This window comes from Chlamydotis macqueenii, chromosome 8, assembly GCF_036417535.1.
Source record: "Chlamydotis macqueenii isolate bChlMac1 chromosome 8, bChlMac1.mat, whole genome shotgun sequence".
NCBI lineage: Eukaryota > Metazoa > Chordata > Aves > Otidiformes > Otididae > Chlamydotis > Chlamydotis macqueenii.
In genome coordinates this window covers 14,395,637-14,420,466 of record NC_141563.1, presented here as the reverse complement: position 1 = coordinate 14,420,466, position 24,830 = coordinate 14,395,637, and the positions used below count along the sequence as shown (strand labels likewise).

General features: G+C 47.9%; 1 protein-coding gene across 1 annotated transcript in view; it reads right to left on the bottom strand.

Annotated features, from left to right (window-relative positions):
- Positions 1-678: 678 nt before the first annotated feature.
- PRRX1 (paired related homeobox 1) overlaps positions 679-24,830 on the bottom strand; it is a 40,298-nt gene continuing 16,146 nt past the window's right edge. Inside the window, exons 2-4 of the mRNA XM_086753271.1 lie at positions 9,791-9,966; positions 8,990-9,171; positions 679-4,477 (exon numbers count right to left, since the gene is read on the bottom strand). Coding sequence (XP_086609397.1) covers positions 4,339-4,477; positions 8,990-9,171; positions 9,791-9,966 — 497 coding nt within the window. The 3' untranslated portion in view covers positions 679-4,338. The remainder of the gene's footprint in view (positions 4,478-8,989; positions 9,172-9,790; positions 9,967-24,830) is intronic.

Here is a 24,830-nt window from a genome sequence, read left to right as displayed (position 1 = left end):
GCACCTCCCCCACTCCTACTTTAATAGCCTACTGCACTAATTAGCCCTCGTTAGCCTCTGAGCCCCTTCTGACCATCTCCCTTGCTTTGCAGTGGAGCCTTTTGCCTCCTAAGCCCTTCTCTTTTTGCTCCCTGCCCAGGTGGTGGGATTCAACCCTTTTCCTGTCCTAATTTGTGGCTTCCTCTCCTCCTGTCCCTCCTTGCTGGTCACCCACTCCCAGTGCCCATGTAAGGATGTGCAGCCCTCTCTTCCTTCTCCTCTTTGAAGGGAGACCCCCCCTGTGCTCTTCCTGCCCAATGTTCAGCCCCAACACTGGTGTCTCACCAGCCTGGTGGGGTGGAGTGAGCTGGGGGCAAAGCCATGGGTGCATCCCATCTCTTCCTGAAAAATGTCTCTTTTAGAAATCTTCAGGGATGCTTCCTGCCTTACACTCCTGCTGAACTTCTTTGCAGTTGCCGATGTTGCCACAAGAATCCCGTGGTTCAGGCAGGGGAGTGGGCACAGAGCCTGTCTCTCACTGGCTGGCTCGCACAACGCATGCTGCAGAGGGGTCCCCGTCTCTGCTGGGGTCTCTCTGTGGTCCCCCGATTGGCTGCACAGCACCCCCAGGCCACATTCCCAGCCCCAGCCAACACCTTAGGACACCTCAGGGCAGCAACACGTGACACATGTGGCAGCTTATAGAAAGGATTGGGGAATCTTTTCCCCCTTTTATTGAAAATGATCATTTCTATTCTAGTGCAAACACTGTACATTTTACATCACAAAGCAAGAGATAATTTACAGGATACATTTCCATCTGGGAATCCCTCCTGTGGTGCTTCACACATCAAGCTCCACCAGCCTCATCAATCATCCATCCCTGTCATGCTCAAAAATCCCACTTAGAGAGAATCAGGCACCTATTTGTGCATTGAGAAAGGGGAGTGGGGCTGAGAAAACAGCGTTTGTATGGAGTATGTGAGAAGAATGTGCCTCAAGACCATTTTCTGCCCTGAATGGTACCCAAACTTAGTGATAACCAGGGTAACCATGGCAACTTCCTAGAGCTGCAACCAAAAATCTACTAAAGCCCCAGAGAACTCCATGATTTCAAGATAAGGCCCTTAATTTGCACATATATTTACAAGGTTCAATAAAATACAGATTAAACATACATGATCATATTTTGCTTTGGCTTGATAAACAACTAGACACTGCTTGTTGGCTGAGGTCACCAGCAATTAAGAAACAAACGACAAAACCCATTCATTCATCCAGCTGGACTCAGTTTAGAAATCTACATAAACGAAGCAATATTGTCTTGGATGCTCTGGTTTACGTCTTGATGTTGCCCAGCTCAAAGGGTGTGTAAAGGTCACATCTGGACTGCCAACAGCCAGTCAGCTGTGATGGCTTCCCCAAACGAGTGGCCCAACCCAAGGCAAGACCCAACTAAAACTGGAAGTGCAAAAGCTTTCACAACCTTCATGCTGGAGCAGCCCCAGGCAAGTCAACGCAATTCCTTGCATGAATAAAGCAAGCTGGGTGAACAAGGGTTTGCACAGGCATTTATGTGAGCCTCTTCATGTAAACATCACAGCATGAGGAGTAGGGATGGATATCTTGGTCCACAGATGGACAATGGGGCACCAGGAACATCATGGTCTCTGAACTATCTCCTTGCTAACTTCAGAAATGGGTGCCCGTACACAGACACCAAAGAAAGCTGCTCAGGGTGGTTTTTCTGCTGCAGAAAAAGTGAGCAAAGACTAGGGGAAAGCCACAGGCCACCAAGATGCTGAAGGAAACAGCTCAAACCTCACGATCGGACACTCGGGCAGCCTCAGACCACCACAGGGGAGTTCATTCAGGCTGCTGTCGCTGCTGGGATGTCGGTGGATTGTGGAGGAGGGTGGCAAGGCAAGGACAGGGGAGGGCACCAGGCTAAGGCACTCAACAACCAGTTCAACCTCTGAGTAACGTTACATGGCACTGGGTGCTTTTACTTTCTGACCATGCAGAACATGTTCTTCAATAGCTTCTCTATTTGCATAGGCACAGGAACCAAGACTGAGTTTCTAAATGAAGGCTGAGATTTCCAGTGTGATCACTTGGCTCTAGGAGCTGGAACCACTCATGATAGAAATAATGTGCTTTAGAGACGCTAGCTTCTCCAGACTACAGAAAGGCCAAAAAAAGGGATCAAATGGTACATCACAGATTTCTTAAAACGCAGTGCTTGTCCAGCCTCACTTCCCCTGCTGGTGTTCTGTCTGCAAACGTAATCTGTGACTTTTAGCTTTTTATCCTGACCACAATTATATTTCTTTTTGGTCTTCAAAAATATCCATACAGAGAGAGAAAAAAAAAAATCCAGCAGCAACACACACAATCACTGGCACAACTTACACCAGTTTGTATTTGAGGCTTTTTTTTTTCAGTCTTAGCTCAAATACTTTGGCCAGATTTCCATTCATCCTCTGCCAGTTTAATTTTCACCTTCACTTTAAAGAGGTTTATTTCTCATTTCCTGCAACATGCTATTTTAGACTATCGAAGCCCACAGTCAGACATCTATATATGCCCAGTGTGTCCACAGTAAACACCAAGATGGAGACCTAAGCCACTCTACCAGAAGTATAACTCATGACAGCTTAATTCTCCCTCCCTTATGGTCCAGCGTGGACCACAGCGTAGCTCTGCTACCTTCAGTGGGTCCATTCCATGGCAAAGTCCCACATGCTTAGGGCAGGTTTCCTGCACAAGCACTATTTGCCATAAATAAGCCCCCTCCTCCTCCAAAATTTGAGAGAGGCAGGCATCACCATCAACATGAAAGATCACAATTTCCTCAGGATGCTTGCATGGAAAAAACCTCTTCTGGGTTGCAACTCCTCTACTCTTCATGGAGAGAAGGAAATTAGGTCCTAATTAGTGCTCCAGATCCCAGAGGAGCGAGGACAGCAGGTAGGGAGAGCAAAGGGGAGTGGTTAAGACTACAAGACAAGTCTTACTGGGCAATGTTATGGGAACTGGGGGGAGATACCATCTTCACGTGGGATGCTCCCTGCTGAGACACTACCTGTCCTCGGAGGGACTGGCAGAGGCTTACCATCAAGGATGTCCTTGCATGTTCCCAAGAGCCACACGAACCTGTCTGACTGGAGAGGAGACCCTCATCTTACTCTGTGAAGATTCAAATGCCCATGGGGAAAATCTGCAACGGAGCATGGCTCCCTCCAGCTCCACTTCTTTGGGGTTTCTCACGGGAAGACGTTGATTTGGCCATTTCAAGCACTGCCCGAGGCTACTGGGAAAAGCTCTGACTAGGGTGAGAGAGGCTGCGGCTGGAATCTCAATGCACGGCTCCAGGAACCTGGATGCAGCACAAACATCCCAAACATTTTCGATGGATTTTATTTTGTTTAATAAAAAAGACCAACCAAGCTTGCATGTATATCTTATATATATAAATATATACAGTATATATAAAACAAATGCATCTGGACAACGCCTTTCCCTGTGGCGCAAACTGTAAGGCACAGAAAGGAGTGTCCTAACAGTTCTATTCTTGGCACTACAGAGCGATCCCCCCGCACTGTGCCTGCCCCCCACCCCCTGCTCACAAACCCACACCGGCTTTTCTCTCTTCTTTGGCTTTTCAAGGCAGCAGTGCTGAGGATACTCAAGAAAGCAACGAAGCGCTGCAAAGCCCAAGGAGGTCTTCCTCACATCTCAGACTGGTCCAGGCAATCTAGGCAGGATGATCCCATCTTGTTGCGCTAACGGGCTTCTCGCAGATTAACGGTCATGGCGCTGCCTCTGTGGCACAAGGCACTAGGGGGGTGAAGGGTCACGTGGATACAACACAAAGCAGTGGCCAAACAACTTCTTCTTCTAGGGTGAGCTGGGGCAGGGGGGATGAGGAGCAAGCTTTGCATCTCAGCATGATGGCAGGTGGGACGTGTCCACGGGCTGAGATCGGCAGAGGTTTCTTTTTGCAGTCCCATACAAAAATGGAAAGCAACAAGGGTGAGACTGTCCTTTACTGAAGAAGCTCATAGTATATTGAGCAGAAGCAATAAACCTGACAATAACAAGAAAAAAAATGGTGGCATTATCCCAAAAGGAAGGAGGAACCTTGTCACTCATGAGCGGTTCAGTTTGCTCCCAGTTTGGTCCCCATATTCAGTTCTGGGTTAGGGTTGGTTTTTTTTCTTCTTTTCTTTCTTTTTTTTTTGTAGGGTTTTTTTTGGGTTTTTTTTAATTTTTTTTTTTCTTTCAGCACAAACAAGATGCGAAGCAGGACGGGTGCTTTTGTATTTTCTCCTTCTGCAAGGCAGCTGCCTCCAGTCGTTAATTGACTGTCGGCACTTGATTCCTCTGTAAACTATATTCTTTTGCCTTCAGTCTCAGGTTGGCAATACTGTTGGCCATATTCATGCCCTGTGCCGGGCTGGCGTTGGTACACGTGGCAGAGTAGGTGGCCATGGCGCTGTGGGAAAGAAAGAGAGAAACATCACATCAGACATGGTCTTCACACCACTCAGAGAGCAGACGCGCATCGCAGCGAGGTTAAACCCCGGGGTTTCCATACCCGTGGGATGTACTTCTTATGTGAGCAAGGAAGTATAACCACTTTTTATTTAACACCCCCATAAATCTCTTTGCTGCCATTCATTTACTCACGGACAGCTAATGCCAAAGCTGGTTGAAGTCAAGAGGAAAATTTCCATTTTCTATTTTCTAACCCAAAATGTTTACAATGATGTCAGGGTGCCCAGCCTGCCAGTTAGACCATTGTCCTTAAAAGTATTCCCACTGGAAGCAATGTCTTTTTGATGAGAGCAATTGCTGGTTTTATTGCTTGTGAAATCACATCACTTCTGAAACACATATTACACTAAAGAAACACTCTGGGAAAAATCCATTTCAACAATTGTGATGCTTTTTGGTTTCAGCCTTTCGGAATGAAAATTTCCACATTTTCTCCCTCAAAACCTCAGTTGATCATGAAGAGCCTGCCTTAAAGGCTAAGAAAAAAAAAAAATTTCTCCCTTCAAATCATTACTTTATTAATGAAAAACATTACTTTTGGCAGTGGAGGCTGAACAAAGATCTCTAAGTCCTTTCTTATCCTACAAAAAAATTGCAAATCTGCTTTCCAGACCACTAGAAAACTTGTTTAGCCCATGCATCCTCAGTTTCTGTGAAAAGCAACTCCCCGCCTCAAAAACCAGCAAACTATCTGACACGTTGCATTTCCTATACGTAGATCTATAGATCAAAACCCGTTGAAAAGCACTGAGTGAACTAGAGATGCCCATTTAATGCAGCCAGAGTGTTCAGGAGGAAACCACAAACGCTTTCCTGGAGGCAAGCTCAGGTCTGGTGCTGACCCTTTCCATCTGCCTCCCTGGGTGGCTCACGTCTGAGGCTCTGGGAAACTCTCTCCTCCATCCACAGCCCAAGAAAGAAGATAGCTTGTGTTTCCTTTTTTTTTTTTTTTTTTTTCTCTTTTAAAAAAAAAAATTCTTCCAGTGCTCCTCCAGAGCTGGAAGAGCTTTTGCAACAGCAAATCTTCCTTGGGGGAAGTTGGCATTTGCTGTGCAAACAGATTCAGGCCGTGGGCGTGCATGCTTGCCCCAAAGTGCTGGTGGTACCTCTGGCTTCGTAGGCAGAGCTGACCTGCTGGGAGTTTAAATGCAATCCACTGCTCCCTGAATCTTCAGCTTCCAAGAGATCCAGACCAGGTAATACCAACATATCCCATCCCAGGCCAAATAACTCCTATTTCTCACTTTAAAATCAGGGAAAAAAACTTCTTCGGGGAGGAACTGTCATCTCTGCATCAGGACCAGTGGAAACACAACAGCTTACACACACGACAAGGACAGGTAAGACCCGTAGATATACAGCTGCTTACACCCATCCAGGGAAAAGCACCAAAAACTCTCCCCAGGACAGCACACTTCAGGACACTTCAAGAGTCTCTAACAACTACTGGAAGGACATGGAGGATGGACATTAAAATTCACACATCAAAATACATGCATATCCTTTAAAATATAGGCTTATTCTTTCTTAATTTATTCCTTCAGAAGAACCCAACATAATTCAGAAAAGAGAAGCCCTCCCACACTCATGGCAGCCCGAGGAGAGGAGCTGGTAGGGAGAGCTGTGGAGGTCCTCGTGCACCCCAGGATTCGGGGCAGCTCAGCTCTGCCCATCTTGGGGTGCATCGGCTGCCTTTTGCCGGGGTCCAGGCCACGATGGATCAGTGTGCCTGGAGCTTTCCCCAGCTAGCCGTGCACCCTGCAAAGTTTCGCAGGGTCTATAGCTGATGGGCACTGAGCACTCATTCCCACCCATTTCCACAGGGTGCATCTCCCCTGTGTTTTTGTGCTGGAAGAAAGGAGAAGATCTTAAAGGATGCTCTAGCTTAGATAAAATAGGAATTCTCAGTCTCAGGTGTAAACTATCCTCATTCAAAACCCACATAGAACTGCTGCCCAAATCTGTTCTAAACCTCTAGGGAACCTCCTGCTCTCAGGTCCCCAGGGGTGTGGGGAAAATTCCTGTTGCCCAGTGAAATCTTGGCTAAACCACAAATCTACAGAAATGCACTCTTTTAGCAAGTTATTCCACAAGGAATGGCGCTCAAGAAGGCCCTCTCCAAACTTTGGTATGGGTTGAGGGGCTGCTCCAGAGACTCTCCAAGGTCTAATAAGTGTTGAAGTCACCCTGCAGCCCCACACTCTGCCCTATTCAAGCATAAAAAGAGTCTCCTTCCTCTACTCAGCTGCCCACTTTCATGAAACACAGAGGAACATCATGCTTCTGCGACCTAAAATCCTTCTTTCAAATACGGTTTTCAATGGCCCATGGAGTCAAAGGTTGTTGGAGTGGGAAGTGCATGCTGACAGCGCGACTGCTAGTCTTGTTTTCTTAGGAACCTACACTAAAAAATGTCTAAGCAAAACATTTAAACTTCAAAAAAATAATAGTATCTACTTGGCTATCTATGCGACACAGATTTGCAAATAGCTTTGGTTGACCTGTGGCTGAATGTATTTGGAGAATAAACACACTGATTGAAAACTCTCCCCCAGATCTGAGAGTAAAAACAGCACCAGCCAGCGCGGCTCTCAGCCCTCTCCCAGACTGGTCGTTAATCAGGAGCCGGTATGGCAGCGCCGGGGAGATGGGGAGGGGGCAGAGGGCCACGCAAACACTCTGCACGGCTGTTTTCCACCAAGTGTCCAACACTCTAATAACCCTACTCAGTTCAAAGCCTTAATGAGGCTGTGACAACCTGGCCCGGGTGCACGTTAAGACAAAAGTGATAGCCAGGAGATGCATGCCCCCAGTGCCTCGGGCTTCTCACTGCCCAGAGTGGTCTCAGATGTCCCTTCTCAATGTGCCCCTGAAAGTCACCTTTGCAGGGTCTTCTCCTAAAAGCTGTTATGAAGGTGTAAACAACACCTTGAGAGGGATGATCTATTTTTAAAAGTGTGACAGGTAGAAACAAGCCATGAGCATCCAAGCAGGCATCTGGTACTGTGACCAGAGCAGTCTCAGTGGGGTGGGGAAGGGATCTGTGCTTCTTGGCCCTGAACTCAGCCACCCAAGTGCCTCCTTAGGATGCAACATTGAGAAGCACTTCACAGAGAGAAAGCCTAAAGCCCAAAAGGGCGACCTTGCCACACAGCAGTCCTCAGATAAAATCCAAAGGATAAGACCAAACTGGTGGTCATCAACAGCATCCTATTCAGTACCTGAAGTGGGTGAACCTATGACTTGTTCTTCTGGACTACGGGGTGGATAAGGAGGACCCCATGACACTGAAGCAGCAAACTATCATGGAAGCCACATGTTTGTAGACCTAACTGTGAAAACAGTGTTTGGGGTACAAGGAGGGGGTCAAGGTGACTGAGGAAGAGAGGTCCTGGGCCTCGTGTGACTCCCAGAAGCCAGTGGGAAGCTTGCTGTGATCAATCCAGATGAACAGGAAGAAATCCAGCCAAAGGCTCCAAGGTCCTGACCAACAATGAAGCCACTGTGCTAAACACTACCCACCAACCTCATTTTCAACTGCCTACAAGCCAGCTGGCTCCCCAGAAACCAACACATCCCATGGATCTTGTGTCCACACCCGGTTCATGCTGGGATGTGGACAGCACAGAAGAGGACAGGGAGGCCTGTGACATGCACAGACATCCCAGAACCTTTGAGCAGACTGGGGTTGCCACATATGCACTTCTTTCTTGCTACTCTTTAAGCAGTGCTGGCCACAGGAGAGGGACATTGAACACCAGTTTGCCACCCAGACACACTTGGTCCTTACTGCAGACAAACCACTGCATTGCACAATGGCACAGCTCATTCACACACGCACACACACTTGTGCTCCAGCAAGGAGAAAGAAATTGCTCACCAGTTCAGTGCTGACCACTGAGGGGAGGGTTAGGAGCAGCACACGTGGAGTGAGTTCCCAGCCTGTCCTTGCATCTCAACCAGTGACTGACATGGGACAGCTACAGAACTCCCTCTTATGGTCACTATGTGGTGGCTGAGCCTCCCCAAGCACTCTGCCATCACCTTCCCTGCATCTGTGTCCCATGGAAAGGTTTCCTCCTTGCTTTAAACTGGATGCGCTAGGGAAGCAAGTGCAACTCCTTCTGTTTTCATGTACTTCTACCTCATCCTCTTTTGAAACTTCCTGAATTGCAGGAGAGAGACCACCAAAAAAGAAGCCGCAACCTCCCATGGACCCAACTCTTGGAGAGCCCACAATGATGGTGAACCAAGCCCACCTTGTAAGCCTGGCACTGAGATGGGGTGGGATGGGAACAAGTAAGGAAAACCAGTGGGGTGGTCAAACTGCGGCATCCTCCAGCTGTCCCATGTGAATATAAACAGCCCATTAGAGCTGCCTGAGGGCCACTCTCAGGATGCTCTATATGATGCCAGAAACTGGTCAGCCTCAGAGAGGTTATTCACTCACCTGTAAGGCGAGGTGGTACCCCAGGAGAGATAGTCGGTGGGTCTCGGAGCTGGGCGAGGTACTATGGGCTGCTCCACCGCGGTCACGTCCCCTGAGTAGGATTTGAGCAGAGAGGCATTCTTGCTGGCCAGCATGGCCCTCTCATTCCGGCGAAACTTGGCTCTCCGGTTCTGGAACCACACCTGGGATAGGAAGTGCACAGACCCACCAACCATCACAACCAGCTCTGCTGCGACACGCATCCTTTCACCACACCACCTCTGCCCTGCTGGGCAAGACAAGACTCTGTAAAAGCAAGCTGCTTTGACATGCATTTGTCACTGGAAACTCTAAGGACAAGACAATCCTTATACCTGCCCTGATAAAGCCCTCGTGCGAGGAACTGGCTCAGTGAGGTCCCTGGGGGACCAGGTCTGTCCTGTGCTCCTGTAGGCAGCAAGGCCTGGGAACACTCTACAACACAGCACATTCCATGGCCTGCTTTGACCTTCAGAAGGTGCAGGCGTGCAAACTTAGCGCTGAGCAGTTCAAGATAATGTAAGCAGCAAGAGCACAGGACATCCAACATCTTGGCCTTGAACGGACCATATGAATACACCTTACTGGGCAGATGGTAGGTGTGGTGGCAGGTCAGGACTGGCAGTCCTGTTCAAGGCATGGCATGCTTGGGACTGCAATACAGCATGACCTAGGAGCTTGGTGACTCTAAGTGTGCCATGCAGACCTCAAGGATTTCTACTGCCAATGGCCTGGCAAGCCCCTCCAGGTGAGGTGTGTCTGGATACAAGCTGTAGTGATTACCTGAACTCTGGCTTCAGTGAGGTTGACTCTGCGTGCAAGGTCTTCTCGTACAAAGGCATCGGGGTAGTGTGTCCTCTCAAAGACCCTCTCCAATGCCTGGAGCTGGCTGCTGTTGAAGGTAGTCCTGTTCCTTCTCTGCTTTCTTTTCTTCTTCTCTTCTGAGTTCAGCTGATCATCTAGGAGAGACAATTAGTCACGTGAAAGGCTAGAAAGCTAAGAGCCTTCAGCAATGGGACGAATAACTTCAACGGTTTCAAGATGGAAAGGGCTTAGCAAGGGGCTTGCACAATTTCAACATCACACCTTAACCGTGTCATGTTAGTCCTCATGTAAAAAAGCAGATGGAAAGCGCATTGACCCTAAGGATTTATTTCCCAGCTCAACTGTGTAAGACTTGTACCAGCTCTCTCAACCTACTCCATGCCTCAGCTTCCTTATCTCTAAAAAGAAACAAAAAAGTCCAAAATGCATCTGCCCCATGCCTCAGCTTCCTTAGTCTACATGGCCTGACTACAGCCAAGACAATGCTGCTCTCTGTACATAACTCCATTTGGCTTCAATGAGGCCTGCATTCTGTTATCCTCCCTGCATCCAGACCGAGAGGCGTCAATTTGGGCAGAGATGGGGAGCTGTGAACAACGAGGTGTCAGGCAGTGGAAATGAAGCGTGACTGATACAAGTCTGAACAAGAAACAAGCATAAAAGCCAGTTTCACTTGTATGCTTGCAAGCCAAGGATATGGAAATACAGTCAGGCAGACAAGAATAGCATTGCAATTGGGAAGCAAAACCCCAGTAAAAGAAAGGCTGAGCATAAGCACGTCGGATATTGTCAACCCAAGAACAGTTGTGCACTCTCCCGCCTCGGCCAGCAAAGTGGTGAGCAACAAATTGTGCATCCCATAAGAGCATGTATTGTTTCGTGCCTGGTTTGTATCTACTCCAGCAATAAATCAGTACATCATATGTCTGGAGTTGCACTTATCACTACTGCTGTACCTACACCCACGTCAGTGCTGGGATAACTATGAAACAGCTTTTCTTTGCAAATACCTGCTCTGCATCATCTCTCCTTTTTCCAGTGCCGTTGCCCTGGAATGTAGCAGCAGCGATGCAGCTACCAGAGGTTTGAATGCTCTTCGTTAGCACCAGCCGGCAGGAACGAGAGGCCACCACTGCCTTCATACCACAGCCCAGCGCAGGCTGCAGGATCGGTATGCTGCCGCCTTGCATTAGTTCCTCTTCAAGTGCTCCGGTATGTGTGGGGTCCCACCAAAATGATCGAGGCTTGTCATGCTCCAGCCTTCAATGCTCCAAACCACAGCGGGCTGAGCCCCAGGTGGGCAATGGCAGCGTGGTCCCACTGTCTTACATGGACAACAGCAGTGACATTTGGGAGGATCTGAGCCAATGTATGTGTTAGCATGCATTAAAATATATGGTCATTGAACCTATAAAAATGCACGTGCTAGTGAATTATATTTTAAGTTAATCACTGCACTCCTTGGCTGTGATGACAGTCTCACCACTGAGAGCCCAAGGGCTCGACTGGCTATATATAGTTGCAGAACATCCCCTGGACAGTCACTCCTTTCGCCATATACAAACATGACAGCTCCCCTCGTCCTCCTGTTCTCCAGGGGCTATGTAAAGCACAGGGAGAAGCTGACAAGGAAATTACAGTCGGTGGTTGTTGTCCTCACCACCTGTTTGTGCTGCCTTTCACAGCCCATCTGGTAACAGTTACTGCACCTGAACGCTTTGCCTTTGGAGCCAGGCCATCCATTTGGGAACAAAAGGACATTCCTCTTAAATTAAAGTAGGTTTTTCAAATTCCTGAAGGTTTACAGCTCCTCCATCCCCAACAGACTCCTTCCAGCCTGAGGCTTCCTGGGTGCAAAATTACACCCTCGGTTTTCTTGTATCTGAGAGGAAGCGTTTGGAGACCAGTTTTTAACAGGCATGTTGAAAAGCTGAGCTGGGAAGGCAACGTGCAAGAAAAATAAACACATGTAGGAATCCCAAGGCATTACAACAAGGCTACAGGTGAATCTATCCTGCTCAGGTGGTGGGAAGCGAAGCAGTGAAGCAGAGGGATGGGATTTAACCACTTCAGCACTGTCACAGGGTCTGTGCCGTATAAAGAAGCAGAAAAGTTCTGCATGGTCCTCTCCGGACTCATCATCAAAGCCTTTAGAAAACGGGTCAGCAATTTCCCTCTGGCTCTACCAGTGAGCTTGAGTGTCATTGTGCTGCCCTGCACCACGCAACAGCGAAGAACAGGGCACAATCGTCCCTCCGAACAGCAGAAACATTGCAAGACCAGTTGCCGTAGAGGCCAATGTCAACACGGATATCGGGCCTCATCCTGATTTATCCATTTGATGCTATTTTCTAATCTAAACCCTGTCTACGTGGATTGGATGAACAAATCAATAAAAGCCTCCGAGACCCCTTGGGAATCCCCTCCAGGCCTTTGAAGCATCAGTTCCTGCCCAGAAGATGACACCAAGCCGGAGAGAGCACGAGCCCAAGGCTGTCTTGCCGTTGCTCAGATCCTGCGTGACAGTTCCACATGAGGAATGGTGAGCACATTGCTCCGGGGGATCCAGAAGAAGGGCCAAAGCCTGTAAAAGGCTGGAGAACAAGAACCCCTCCTGCCAAGCACGTTAACACCATTTGCCTGGTTTCCTCCTTGGGGTAAAGCGAGACACCGGTGATTCACAGCTCACCTCGTAATTACCGGACCCAAAAATAGCAGGGCCAAGAAACGGAAAGTTGCCAGCAGCGGCCACATTGCAGTGACTCACAGTTGGGTCACCGTTGGCTAACGCACCTCCAGCATTGGCTGGCGTGGAGCAGGGATGTGAGTCACCTCCTTTTCCCAGGATGTAGCTGGATGGAGGTGGCTCAACAGCAAAGCACAACCTGTGACAGGGAGGCTGGGATTTTGAGATCTTCTTTCACCGCACCCTCTGGAACAGCACGACACAGCTAGATCCAAGTGTCTACAGGAGTTACTGGGGTAGCAGGAAAAAAACCCCAGTAATAGCCACATTAGCCCACAGCGCCGCTGGGTTGATCGCTCCGTGCGTTTTGCCATATAGATATGCCATATGTTGATTAAAAAGCGCTAACGAGGGATTGCAGACACCTGAACCCCAGGTGTCTGCAAATGTCACCTTGCTCACAGCAGTCACCAGCTGCCTTCAACATGTCAGCAGGGTATTTTTTCTTTTCCCTGCCATTATTTCTTTATCAGGAAACAAGGCTGAACACTGAAAAATGATACTCCTAAATAGTGTTGACAGCACTAGTGGCTGGAGTCAGCAGAAACAGAGAGAAGAGGAAAACAGCTCTAAAGCTTTTTAGATGGGTCAGAAGTCTTTCATCAACATTCTTCTAATCAGAAATATTTTATTACAAGCAGTGTTCTCAAAAGCTCAGCTGCTTGCAAATGCATCCCCCAGAGAAATCGAAACGCACGTTCTCCTCTCCGGAACCCGATGCTGAAAAATCTGGGAATTGCATTTCAAAATCCCAGCCTTTCATGTTGGACTGGGGGATTTGTTTCCTGTTTCCACATTTGTGTTTTTCCTGTGTTATTTTTGCATTCACCCATGACATGCAAATCCTGGTGTCATACACAAACGCACTTCTAGGATGCAACAGAGCATTTTTAATTTCTCCTAAATGATACAGTATGAAACACCCTATTCTTTTTTTTTTTGTTGCTCATCATGTCTCCTCTTGCAATGAGGCCGATCCACACTTGGAGACACTCTGATCCACGCTCCTCGTCGCACAGCAGCTGTCCTAGCGCCGGTGCCTGTCACTGGGGTACCATCAGACAGCGCCTGCTGGGGTGCCGCATGGAAAATACAACGCGTTATAAAGCAAACCAGAGTTGAGAACTAAACGCCTACATACAAGTTACAAGATCAGTATTTTTTGCACCAATACTTGCAACCGCAACATATTTTGGATTTCCAGTTTGCAGGAATGCTTGTACATACTGGCTTCTATTCCACGTCAGAACAAAAACTAATTTCCAGATGGGATTTGCATTGTGTGGGCAGTTTTGAAAAAAATTTGACCAGTTCTATTAGGTCCAGAAGCAGCTATTATAGTACATTAATTGGATCCAAATTGAAAGTAAACGATTGGATTTAATTAAGTGAGGGACAAAGACATTTAAGCGCAGTATCATATATGGTAAGGCAGGAAAGATTTGTCACATCAGTTATATAAAATGTAAACTGAGAAAGAATTCCAGGAAGAAAATAAGGAATCATGCTATAATAACAACCTTCAAAATAAGAAGTTACCACTAAAGTTTGAACACAGATTAAAGAAAAAAACAAGATAAATTATCACGGGGAAAAAAAAATAATCTAGAAACTAAAAACCTAGCAACCAAAAAAAAACTTTTAAATGAAAAAAAAAATCCTGCAAGCAAAAAAAAATTTTTTTTTTTCAGAGTACTGGAGAAAGAAAGGGAAAAGGAGAATAGGAGTGAGAGGAACAGTTTTTGTATTGAGTTTAAAGTTAATTTTTAAGAAGCTTGAGTAGAAATATTTCTGTGGGTCCCCCCTGGCTCCAGGCAGACTCCTCTCCCTGTCAGCTGTCCAGACAGTTACAGCCCTTTGCAGGCTCACGTTCCAGTTTTATTTGCGCTCTGCTTTGTTTTCAATTTATTCTATCCCTCCAAAATATTGCAACTCTTTGGGTGCAGGGCAGATTTGTCAACTTATATCATAAAAAACAAACATCAAAACCCAAACCCAAAAGGTTTAAATCGAAGCTAGAACAAGGCGCCAGGAAGGGGAGTAGGAAGCAGGGATAGGGACAAATAAAATCCACCTGATGACAAAGCTCTGCCCCAGCCAATTTGAGACGGGTCTCACGAGCATCTTCCACCCGCGCGGGATGCTGGAGACGAGCCCGTGCACCACAGAGCAGGGCTGCCCGTGGGCAGGGGGTCCCACCACCACCACTCGTGCAAAGAAAAGATCACACCCTGTCACGGAACAGGCATCAGACGCCAACAGTGCTCAGTGCTGAGCCCGGCCAGAGCAAGGTTCACCCTATACAAGATGATCTCCACCTGAAAAGCCACTTCCCAGCCTGAAAATATCACTTTGTCAGACAACAGGGAAAAGCCTCACACCTCTATTTTCCCCCAGGTTGTTTTCCGTGTCTTTGACCAGGCTGGACAGCCATATCCATTGGCAGTTTGCAGCTTCCCTTCCTGAGCATCGCCTGGAAGGACCCCGCTCCTCCGGGCAGCAGGAGCCCATCGCCCAGCAGCATCTGTCGTCTTCACCAGATGTGAGCAGGGACAGAAAAAAAGGGGGCAAGGGGACTCACATGGACAAGATTTCTACTCAGAGCTGATGTAAGTATCTGTCTAAAAGCTCCCGGGAGAGCACAAACTCTGGTTTATATGTATTTCCATGCATGAGAAGTATTTTCAAATGGAAATAAGTTTTAACTTCAGGATACGCAAATGCGACACAGAGAAACTGTAACTACTCTACACCAGACATCACAAACGTAGGCAACACAGAATGAAGGAGACACTTAAAAGAAAACTGAATACTTTAAGGTAGGAGACGCCTATATTAAATCACACACTGAAGCCAGCCCTGATGAGCAGCGATACCAAGCCCAGCTGTACAACTGCAGTAACACTGGGTGCCTATTTGTGATTACAGGTCGGACTACAGAGATTTTTAAACTGTCCTTTTTGGCCCATTAGACGACACCACTGAGCTTTTTTTCTAGCCTTTGCTGTTTATTGCTTTGTTTTTTTTCCTGCGACATCTGTGCACAAGACCTCAAATTATTTCAATTATACAGGAAATTCACGTATCTGAAGTTCCAGTCTTGTTAAGATCATTAGGAACACAGAAAAAAAAAAAAGAAGAAGAAAACAAAGAAACAGATGCCATATTTCTTTTAGAAGCCTTTGTTTTTTATTATCTCATAAAATAATCAGGTTCAATTTTTGCACATAAAAATAAGTTAATTTGTGCACGCAACATAGAACTTCAGAAAGGCGATACTGAATTTTTCATGCAAAAACTGCGTTTTAATATTAAATGGAAAAGCGTGGGTATTTTCAGCGTTACTCCGGGGACTACAGCAGTTCCTCTCCAAAGTGTCTGCAATGTGGAACTTATCAGGATAATTTTTAGCTGACCGCATACAAACAATTACATATCATTACAGAGCTGCGAATGGCTTTTGCATGGATAGCGTGCCTACGGTCTCCCGCTCCTCTCGGCTCTGCCTGCCAGACGAGGGGAACTCACTGAGGTCCTGTACAGCCGCAGATTCACCAGCACCGATTGTGAAACCCTCGATGTCCCCCTCCAAAACAGGCACTTGTGCCAAGGGACCTCCCACCTGCACCACAGCCAAAAGGGACATTTCCAGGTGGGTTTCAAGGCACAGCACCGGCTGATGACTCTCGCCCCACTACGAACGAGGTCTTGGGGTTGTTGCCTTCCCAGCAGAGAGCCTGTAGACACCTCTGAGCTCCTGAAGATGAGTTTCTAGCACACAGATGGTCTTCATGCAGACTTACTGGGCGCTGGCAAGGACCTGAGCGCAGAGACATCACCTGTGCTCTGCTCTGCACTCTTGCGGGTCTGCAGAGCTGGGGATCAGGACTCCCTGCAACCCCAATCTGCTCCACTCCTGACCCACAGACGGGGCAGCATGAGTTCCTCCCTAGCAGCTAAGAGCCCTGTCCTACGGGAAATGTAAGACAAAACTCCTTTTCAGGGTGGTTTCAGTTCTGGTGCTCTGCTTGTCATCTGGTGGGAACCTGCAGAGCACATGGGCAGTCAGAGCGGCTGAGATGTGCATCCTCCCTAACCGCGTCAACATTCCCGCTTGCTGGAGTGGACAGAAGAAATGATCAAGAAAAAAAAAAGCAGTCATGATCCAATGGAAATCCAAAGAATCCCCTTGGAAAGACACGATGTTAAGTGTTAATTACTGGGAGAACAATACTTGCGGGGGCAAAAGTATACATCCTTCTCCAGAAGTTGGTATAAAGCCATCGAAAGTCCCCCAAGATTCCACAGACCAGTCTGACTTCTGCTCTGCTTTTATATTCGCTAGGGTTTTCCTTCTGGGCATCCTACAGCTCGTAAGGCGCAGGGCTTAGTCCCACTCTTCTAACAAGCCTTTCCGCTGGGTCCCGGGGTCAGAGTGTTCCCATAATACAATAAGCGCTGTATGGATCTCATAAGCTCCAAGGCACAGTATGTTATGTGTTTGGAATTCCTCGTATGCTTTTATACTTTGTTTTACATATTGTAATTTTCATATGCATTACCACATTGATCCTTGGAAAATTAATTTTTAAAAAAACCCATAATCAAAAGCAAACACATATTTTAAAAGCCTGCCAGCGGCAAATCGTGTTCTGTGAGACTGCACTTTGTAACTGACAAAGAGACCAAACCGCCAGACCGTGGCGGCAACGCAGTGGGGTGGATTTACCAGGCTCGGGAGGGGACAGGATCCAAGGCGGCTGTAGTTCCCCCTGCGTCCCTCGTTAGGGCAGCCCGACGCTGCAAAAGCACTGGACCCATGACAAGAGGAGCAGAGATGCAATCGCACAGCTCTGCCAGCCAAACCCCACCACCATACCCAAAGGTACCATATCCCAAACAGGTCCGTGCGTCCCAGCGCAGCACTCGGGTACAATGACATGCACCCACTGGTGCCAGTAGGACCACCAGACCTTCCTTGGAGAGCTGGAGCACTTTGGCCTTCACAGCCCCTTCCTTACTCTTGGGTAAGACCCAGGCTCAGCGCGTTAGGCAGCGCTGAACACGTGAAGTCCCGGCACTGCAAGGTCAGGGGTATGACTTCCAACGCCCACATCCTCTTTCCATCAGCTCCTCTTCCCATGCCATGTGTGGCGATGTTTCATCTTAGGAACGGCATTCATGCAGCCAAGATCAAACTTCCTAACCTCCGCCCTGCTCCATCGGTATTTTCTTCTTTCCATAGCCGCCTCTCTACGCTCTTGTCCCCCTTCCTGCTCTAGCTCATTCCAGATACCATCCTTCTCCTCTCCTCTCCGGCACCCCTTCTTGTCCTTTCTGCAAAGGCTGGAAAAAACGGGTTGTGTAATTCTGCCCCTTTTAACCCTAACATGCACATGGTGTATATCCAAGTATTATTTCCACCTGCTTTCCTGTTGGATTTACCTGGTGTCCCCTTTCTCTTCATGTACAGAGGTGACCCACAGACCTACAGCTGGACATGGATCACAAATGGACGTCACCTACGCCCCAGGTTTCAGGGATCAATATCCCCTTTGATGCCAAGCTGCTGGGACAAGACTTCAACAACAAAATACAGAACGTGTTAGAGAGACTCCCCCATTGTAGGGACCAAGCGTGGTGCAGATTTGATTCCTTCCATAGGAAAGACTCCCTAATAGAGAGAAAGACCATTGTGGTGCTGGTGCTTAGGCCAGGGGTTAATGGGGTGTACTGGAACCAGGAACACCACACATAATACTACGGTTGCACCAGCCCTTTGGGATGATACACTTCAGTCTTTCCAAGGTCTCTCCAGCCCTCAGAGTAGTCCCCAAAACAGAAACAGACAGAAACCACCCTCTTCTGATGGCTACAGATGCAGAAGGCTGAGCCATCCATGTAGAAGGATGCATCAGCCAGAAGTCACGAAGCGGGGACTTTGCAGTCCCCCTCCCACTACAAACCCACCTGGGCTCTGGGCAATACTGCTTTTGTCACATTTTCTCTTGTATTTTAAAAAAGTAGCAAAAAATTCTCATAAACTTCAGTCAGAAAAACTTTGTAAAGGGGAAAATTAGAGATACTTCTGCAAGAAGCGTAAATGTAAAAATAAAAAAAAAAGGAAAAAAAAAAGTGTTTTGCCAAGATAAAAAAGGGCTGCTTTGGGGGGATTTTTTTTCAGTCCGTATATACGTTGTAGACAAACCACTTGGCATTTCGGGCCTTTCAGCTGGCTCATTTCCAAATGCTGCGGCAGCCACGAGAGCCTGCAAATGTTACCCAAAAATCTCCCACCCGCACCGGGAAAGACTGACTCAGGCTGACCGGCTTCATGAATGTCTCTGCTTGTTCAGGTCCCTGGTGGAGGCCCACCATGCTGCTTAGAAAAGTGCCATTATTAAACGGCCCCATCCCAACTGGATCTGGAAATTCACTTGGACGTGTTGTTTTTGGTATGCGGCACCCGCACGAGCAGACAGACAATGACCGGCGGGATGCGTGCGCCAGCTGGCCCCACGGTAGGCAGAAACACTGTTCTCAATGGATATTTCATCTGGTTTGTTGTTGAAATATCCAGAATTGCAAACTGCATGGCACAGAACAACTGCACCGGGACCGTGGGGCGCCACGGGCTGGGCGAAGGGGAAGTGCAAACAACGGCGAGAACATCGAAACCAGCTCTCCAAAGGCTGCGCTCCCCTTTCATTAGCATCCAAGATATGTGTTTCGATCAAATCGGACCACCGCTGCCATTGCCCCTACCCAAGCAAATTGGACTGGAGCTGCTGCAGAACTTCGCTTAGAAATCCAGATTTTGACCGCTAATGCATTTTATGGGTCCCTCTTGATCACGACTGGAAAAACGATGGCGAACAAGATCCAGAAATAACAGAACTTGAGCCCAGCTGTCAGCATCCAGCCCACCTGCCTCTTCCAAGGGCTGAGGATCCTGACTGGGAGTGTGCTCCTCGGGTCAGGGATACAGGACCTTTATATCCCTCTTTCTCCTTCCTAAGTCCATAGGGAAAACTTGCTCTTCTAAGGTCACAGGAGAGGGAGGAGGGACAAGGCTGGGCTCTGAGGGCTTTTTGCTGGACACAGGGGCATTCAGCAAAACAGGAGAGTGGACAGGACGGACCATGGGCTCCAACGTGCTCCACGCCCCGGCTCTGCGGGAAGCGAAGGGAAATCAGGCTGAGATCCACCTCCATCCTTAGCTTCTTCTGGACGGCAAATGCATTTCACATTAGCTAATAAATTGCTACATCTTATGTTTCTTAGCCTGCTGGAATGATGAATATTTTGGAATTATTTTGAATGGTTCCCTGCCAGAGTCGAACAATCACCTAGAGATTTTAAATCAAAAGGCTGAAAAATTGAAACCTCTGTATTTCCACAAAGTTCACTGTAGTTTGAAAAGCACAACTCCCAGCAGAGGAGGCAGAATAACGATTGTCGGAGCGTCTGCGAATTGAGGCAAACGAGGGATATGCTGACAACAACAGTCCCTAATACACAGTAATAATCTTTGCCTCCAGATGATGAACATATCATAGGATATCTGCTTATTGCTGCCCTTGATCTGGCTGAAGTGTCAAATACTCTGTCTCGGAGGATCAGACAATTTAAAGGACCTTTCAGCCTGGGGCAGGGCTAGCAGAAAAGTGCTGCTGTTCCAGCATGATTTAACAGAATTTAAGCCTTTTTAAAAGCTCTAGCTAACGAATCGCACCCATTGCCAGACTAGCCACATCCTCATCTAACAGAGGAGTATCTCAAGCCAGCAGAAGATGTGGTGGCTCACCCAAGGTGGCACAGCTGGAGAAACACCACTACGCACCCACGCTGTGCCCTGTCCCCCTGCCCCAAACGACCGCATCCTGCCCGCTGCAGGAGCCAAAATCATTTCAGGCAGACGGCTGGTCGGCACGCAACGAGGGCTGAGCAAGCTCAGCACAAGCCCAAGGCTTGGACACAAAGTCGCCATCGATAAAGGAGACCCGAAGTGGTCTGGTCTCATCGGAGCAGCCGCAGATGGAGCGGGTCCAAGAAATAAGCTTCTCTCTCCCCGGTGGAGATGGGCTGTCTAGACACGTTGGCAAAGCCGCGCTGCCGAGTTTGCCGTGCTGCATCCTTCTTGTATACAGCCTGTCAAATGCAGCAAATTCCTGTCCCCCAGCCTGTTAGCACAGGCATTTTTTCAAACTTCCTAGTGTCAATCATGGCTAGAAACACCAATTATGTTTAATGAGAAATTTTTAAACAGATTTTTTTTTTTTTTCCTAGGAAAACATCTTATAATTTTTTTGCTCAACCCTCTGGCAAAATCATTTGCTGGTTATGTCATTATGTCCTTTTTTTTACTAACAATTAAAGTAAAAATAAAATAAGTTGAGTACAAAGTATTTTTAAGCCAAGAAACACTGATGTTTAAATATGAATTGCAATGAAAAACCTGGGAAAAAAATAAATTCTCCAAATAATAAACCAACAAACAAAACCTATGGGAGCCAGGTGGTGTTTTTCACTAGGAAAGCAATGATGTTTGAGGATATTTAGAGAAAGCACGCCTAGCCTTAGGGCCGCATTCAACACAGTAGGTAAGTGTAGGTTTAAAACCATCACTCTCCAATCCTTCTCCACTCTAATGACTCCCGATGAACTGCAGACTGAGGGCTTTCGCTCCAGATCAAAGCCCTCCTGAAACAAGTAAATGACCTTCCACCAGATTCAAGTTCACGGGGTCATTAGCGTACATCGTACAGATTTCTCCATCATCAGAGGTCCTTAAAATGAGCTTGAGAAACGTGCATCAGGGCCTGTGTAGGTTGAACAGCATGTGCAAATTCAATCTCACCCTGAGGGAAAGGTGCACTGATGACACAACTTCATCGGGTCTCTGCCCGGCTCCCATCCCTGGAGCCCGCACCGTGCTCCCAGCTCTCGGTGAAGCTGTATTCGAGAGAAGAGCTTTACGAGATGGCAACAAAACCAGCACAAAAGCAAAGCTGGGGATAGCAGATAGAGGAGCAGGGTAGGATTTGGCAGCTGCGGAAACCCCCCAGCTCCAGCTTTCTAAATAACTGTGGGCAAGCCAGTCTGCTCCTCCGCACCTCCATCTCCTTCCTTGCTTCGCCTAACCCATCTGTTCAGACATCCCACTCTTCGGAGGACGCGTTGTTGTGCCACCCTCTTTGTTCATAACACATCTAGTCATCCCGTACCTACAGAGGTGCAGGCAAAAAGCAAATCACTTCAAAATAAACCAGAAGGGGGACGCATTCACATCACAATTGTGCCATTCATGCTGTTGGGTTTCTCAGCACAGAGAATAAATTAACAGCACGTAAATAAAACACTTTCAGTATATGGTATAAAGGTACATAGCAGCTGTTCCATTTCAGTTGCGCATGCAAACGTTAGCTGGTGGATTTGTGAGCATTGCAGACTGCATTTCCGAGCCATCATCAGCGCAAACAGCGAGGCTCCACATCAATGCTGGCTCTGCTCTTAACCCTTTGCAGAAAACCTGTTGATTTTGATTAATGCATGATGGCAGAGGGCGTATTCCATCTCAGCCCCAGGTCCCTGCCACGTGCGGGAAGGGCTGGCAGCAATGCCAAGCCAGGACTGGTGAGCAGCCACGATGCTTCTGGCCTTTGGCCACCACTAGCCCGCATCCCTGCGGGCACCTGCTTCGACCAGCCCCAGCCCACTCACACCTGCTCTCCACGCTCCCCCCTCGGTCACAGAAATTGAATTTAAATGGAAAGACTGAGATCCCAGCACAGGAATCTAGTGTCCTAATATGCCAACTGTACCTGCAGCCCAGCTGGAGCCTGGATTTTCTGAGACCCTTCACCTCTGGGCACGAGGGACGCTACAGGGAAGCGAGGGGGGACCAAAACATCCCCGATGCACGTCCTGGAACATGCAGATTGCTACGCAAAAACCACTGCCATGCAACATGGTGTAACAAAGATCAGAGCACCCAAAGAGCCACAAACCAGCTCAGAGAGAACCAAAGCAGAATGGTCTGGTCCTGAAATAGGTCCTCTTTTTCTTTCAAGTGCAGCTCATTGAATGTTTGCTGGAAAAGCAGAAAAGCATTTTCCACAGAGAAGAGGACATCCAAGAAAAGCCCTTTCGGACATAAATTGGCAAGAGACTCCCAAGCATTTATCTTCGGCATAGAATGTGCTCTGTCAGGAGGGCTGTAACTAACAATACGCTGAAAAACACGCCACAGACTTCCACTGTATTTTGTTTGGCGCTAAGGGGTTCTTCCTCAGCACAAAGTATTCGCAACTGGCATCAGTTAAACGAGAAATTACAACCTTCAAAAGACCTATTTAGCGTCAGCTGCAGAAAGTACGGAATTTGCCATCGGCTTCGATGACAACAGATTATGCCCCATAAAATGCTGCAAACACGCTCGGCTACAATGCTTGGCGCGAGCTGCCGGTTCAGCGGGGGGACTGGGGTCTCGGCGCTTCCTGCCCATTTTCGGGAGGCTGGACTGGCGGCACCCCTCTCTGCGATGCTCCAGCTCACGTGCCTGCCCAGATCAGCCCACAGCGCTCGAGACAGAGCAGAGACGGGCTTGCGCTGGCTCTAGCCAGGCCGGAAAGAATTTCTGAGCCACACAGCAGCATCTTGCTCCATTTGGAGCTCCATTTGGAGCATCTTGTTCCATTTGGAGCAAGATACCCCAAGGTGTAAAACAAATTGTTACCTAGCTTGAAATTAAGTGTCTGCAAGTCTTTACCAGGCTGAGGGAGAGGGGATGGCTTTGCCTTGGCTGTGCCACCCAGCATTGCTCACGCGCAGCAGAAGCAGCCGCAACAGGACCAATACGGTTCACGGACCGTAAGTCGGACCCTCCTGGAATTCTATGATTGCTTCTGCAGGAGACCGGCATCGAGGCAGGCTCCAGACTGTGCTTCCTATCGGTGCACCCTCTGCTTTTTTTTAATCTCAAAAGCTGGCTGGGTCTTATCCTTCTGGCTTATACACTCTGCCAGAGATGCACTTTTTTACCTCAGGTTTTCACATATCCCTAGAATCTGGAGCTTAAAAAAAAAATAAAATTAAGAGACAGGCTCCTTCAAGGAGTCACAGCAATGCTGAGACTTCAGTCCTGCTGTACTGACACGGCATATTCGTGCAGTAAGCGACAGTCCTCCCAGAAAGGCTGCAGGCGCTGTTAGCAAGCCAAGCAAAAACTGGTATCCTGGTAGTCACGGTCTATCATTAGCCAGTTGGCCCAGTTCTAAAAGCTGAAGTGTGACAGCTGAACCCATCTGCAGAGCCCTTTGATGCTCAAGCCACTTGCGGTCAGGCTGAAATGCCCAACTTGAGGCAACCACACAGGAAAATCTCGGCCATTTCCCGCTCCAGAAGTCAGACAGCACTTTTGACGGGGCAGACCCTGGAGTTTTAGCCTAGCTTTTTAGTCGGAAAAAAAGCCTTTGAAATTTACTCTCCTTGCATAGAGACTCACAGGGAGACCGAGCCAACATCGTCAAATGATTATATCGGCATTATGTTTTATTTCCCAACGTCTGACGGGAAGAAGCGTCTCAAACCGCTGTCATCTGCTGCCACGGGCTCGGTCCTGAGCGAGTGCCTGCCGAATTCACAGCGGACGCAGGGACCGCTCCCAGCATAGACACCACTTTTACTTTGCAGATAGTTTAAGTGCCTCTGATGAACAGGGACACTTTCCTGAATCAAAAGTAAGAGGAAGAAAAACACAAGTCCTCACATAAATTAAACCCAAGTAGTATGTTAACCAAATCTGTTCCCAGCATTAGAAGGATTGCAGGCGCTGGAGACGAAAAGCCTCTTTTAAGCCGGAGAATTCATCCCCTCATCCTCAATGAAGGATGGATGGGTTACTAAAACAAATATTGCATTTCATTCTGGCTAATAGCACTCTAATCTCGCCTTAGATGAACAGGGGAGGCAAAAGTGCTCCTGATTATTCTCATTTACGCACAGATAACAAAGTCCTCTTGCTTGCTGAGCCCGGACTGTGATACGACATATGACTTTTTGCCACAAACCTCTTCTGTTGCTTAGGCACTTGTTTTGCAGTTGCTCTGGCAGTTTTATTGGATCCATCACCCAGGCACAGAGGTAATAAAATACTAGAACTCCCCACCCCAGGGCACAGGCTGTATCTTTCCTTGGTTATCTGCCAGCCTATGGCCAAAGCCAAGAGTCCCATCTTTGCCGCCTGCCTTG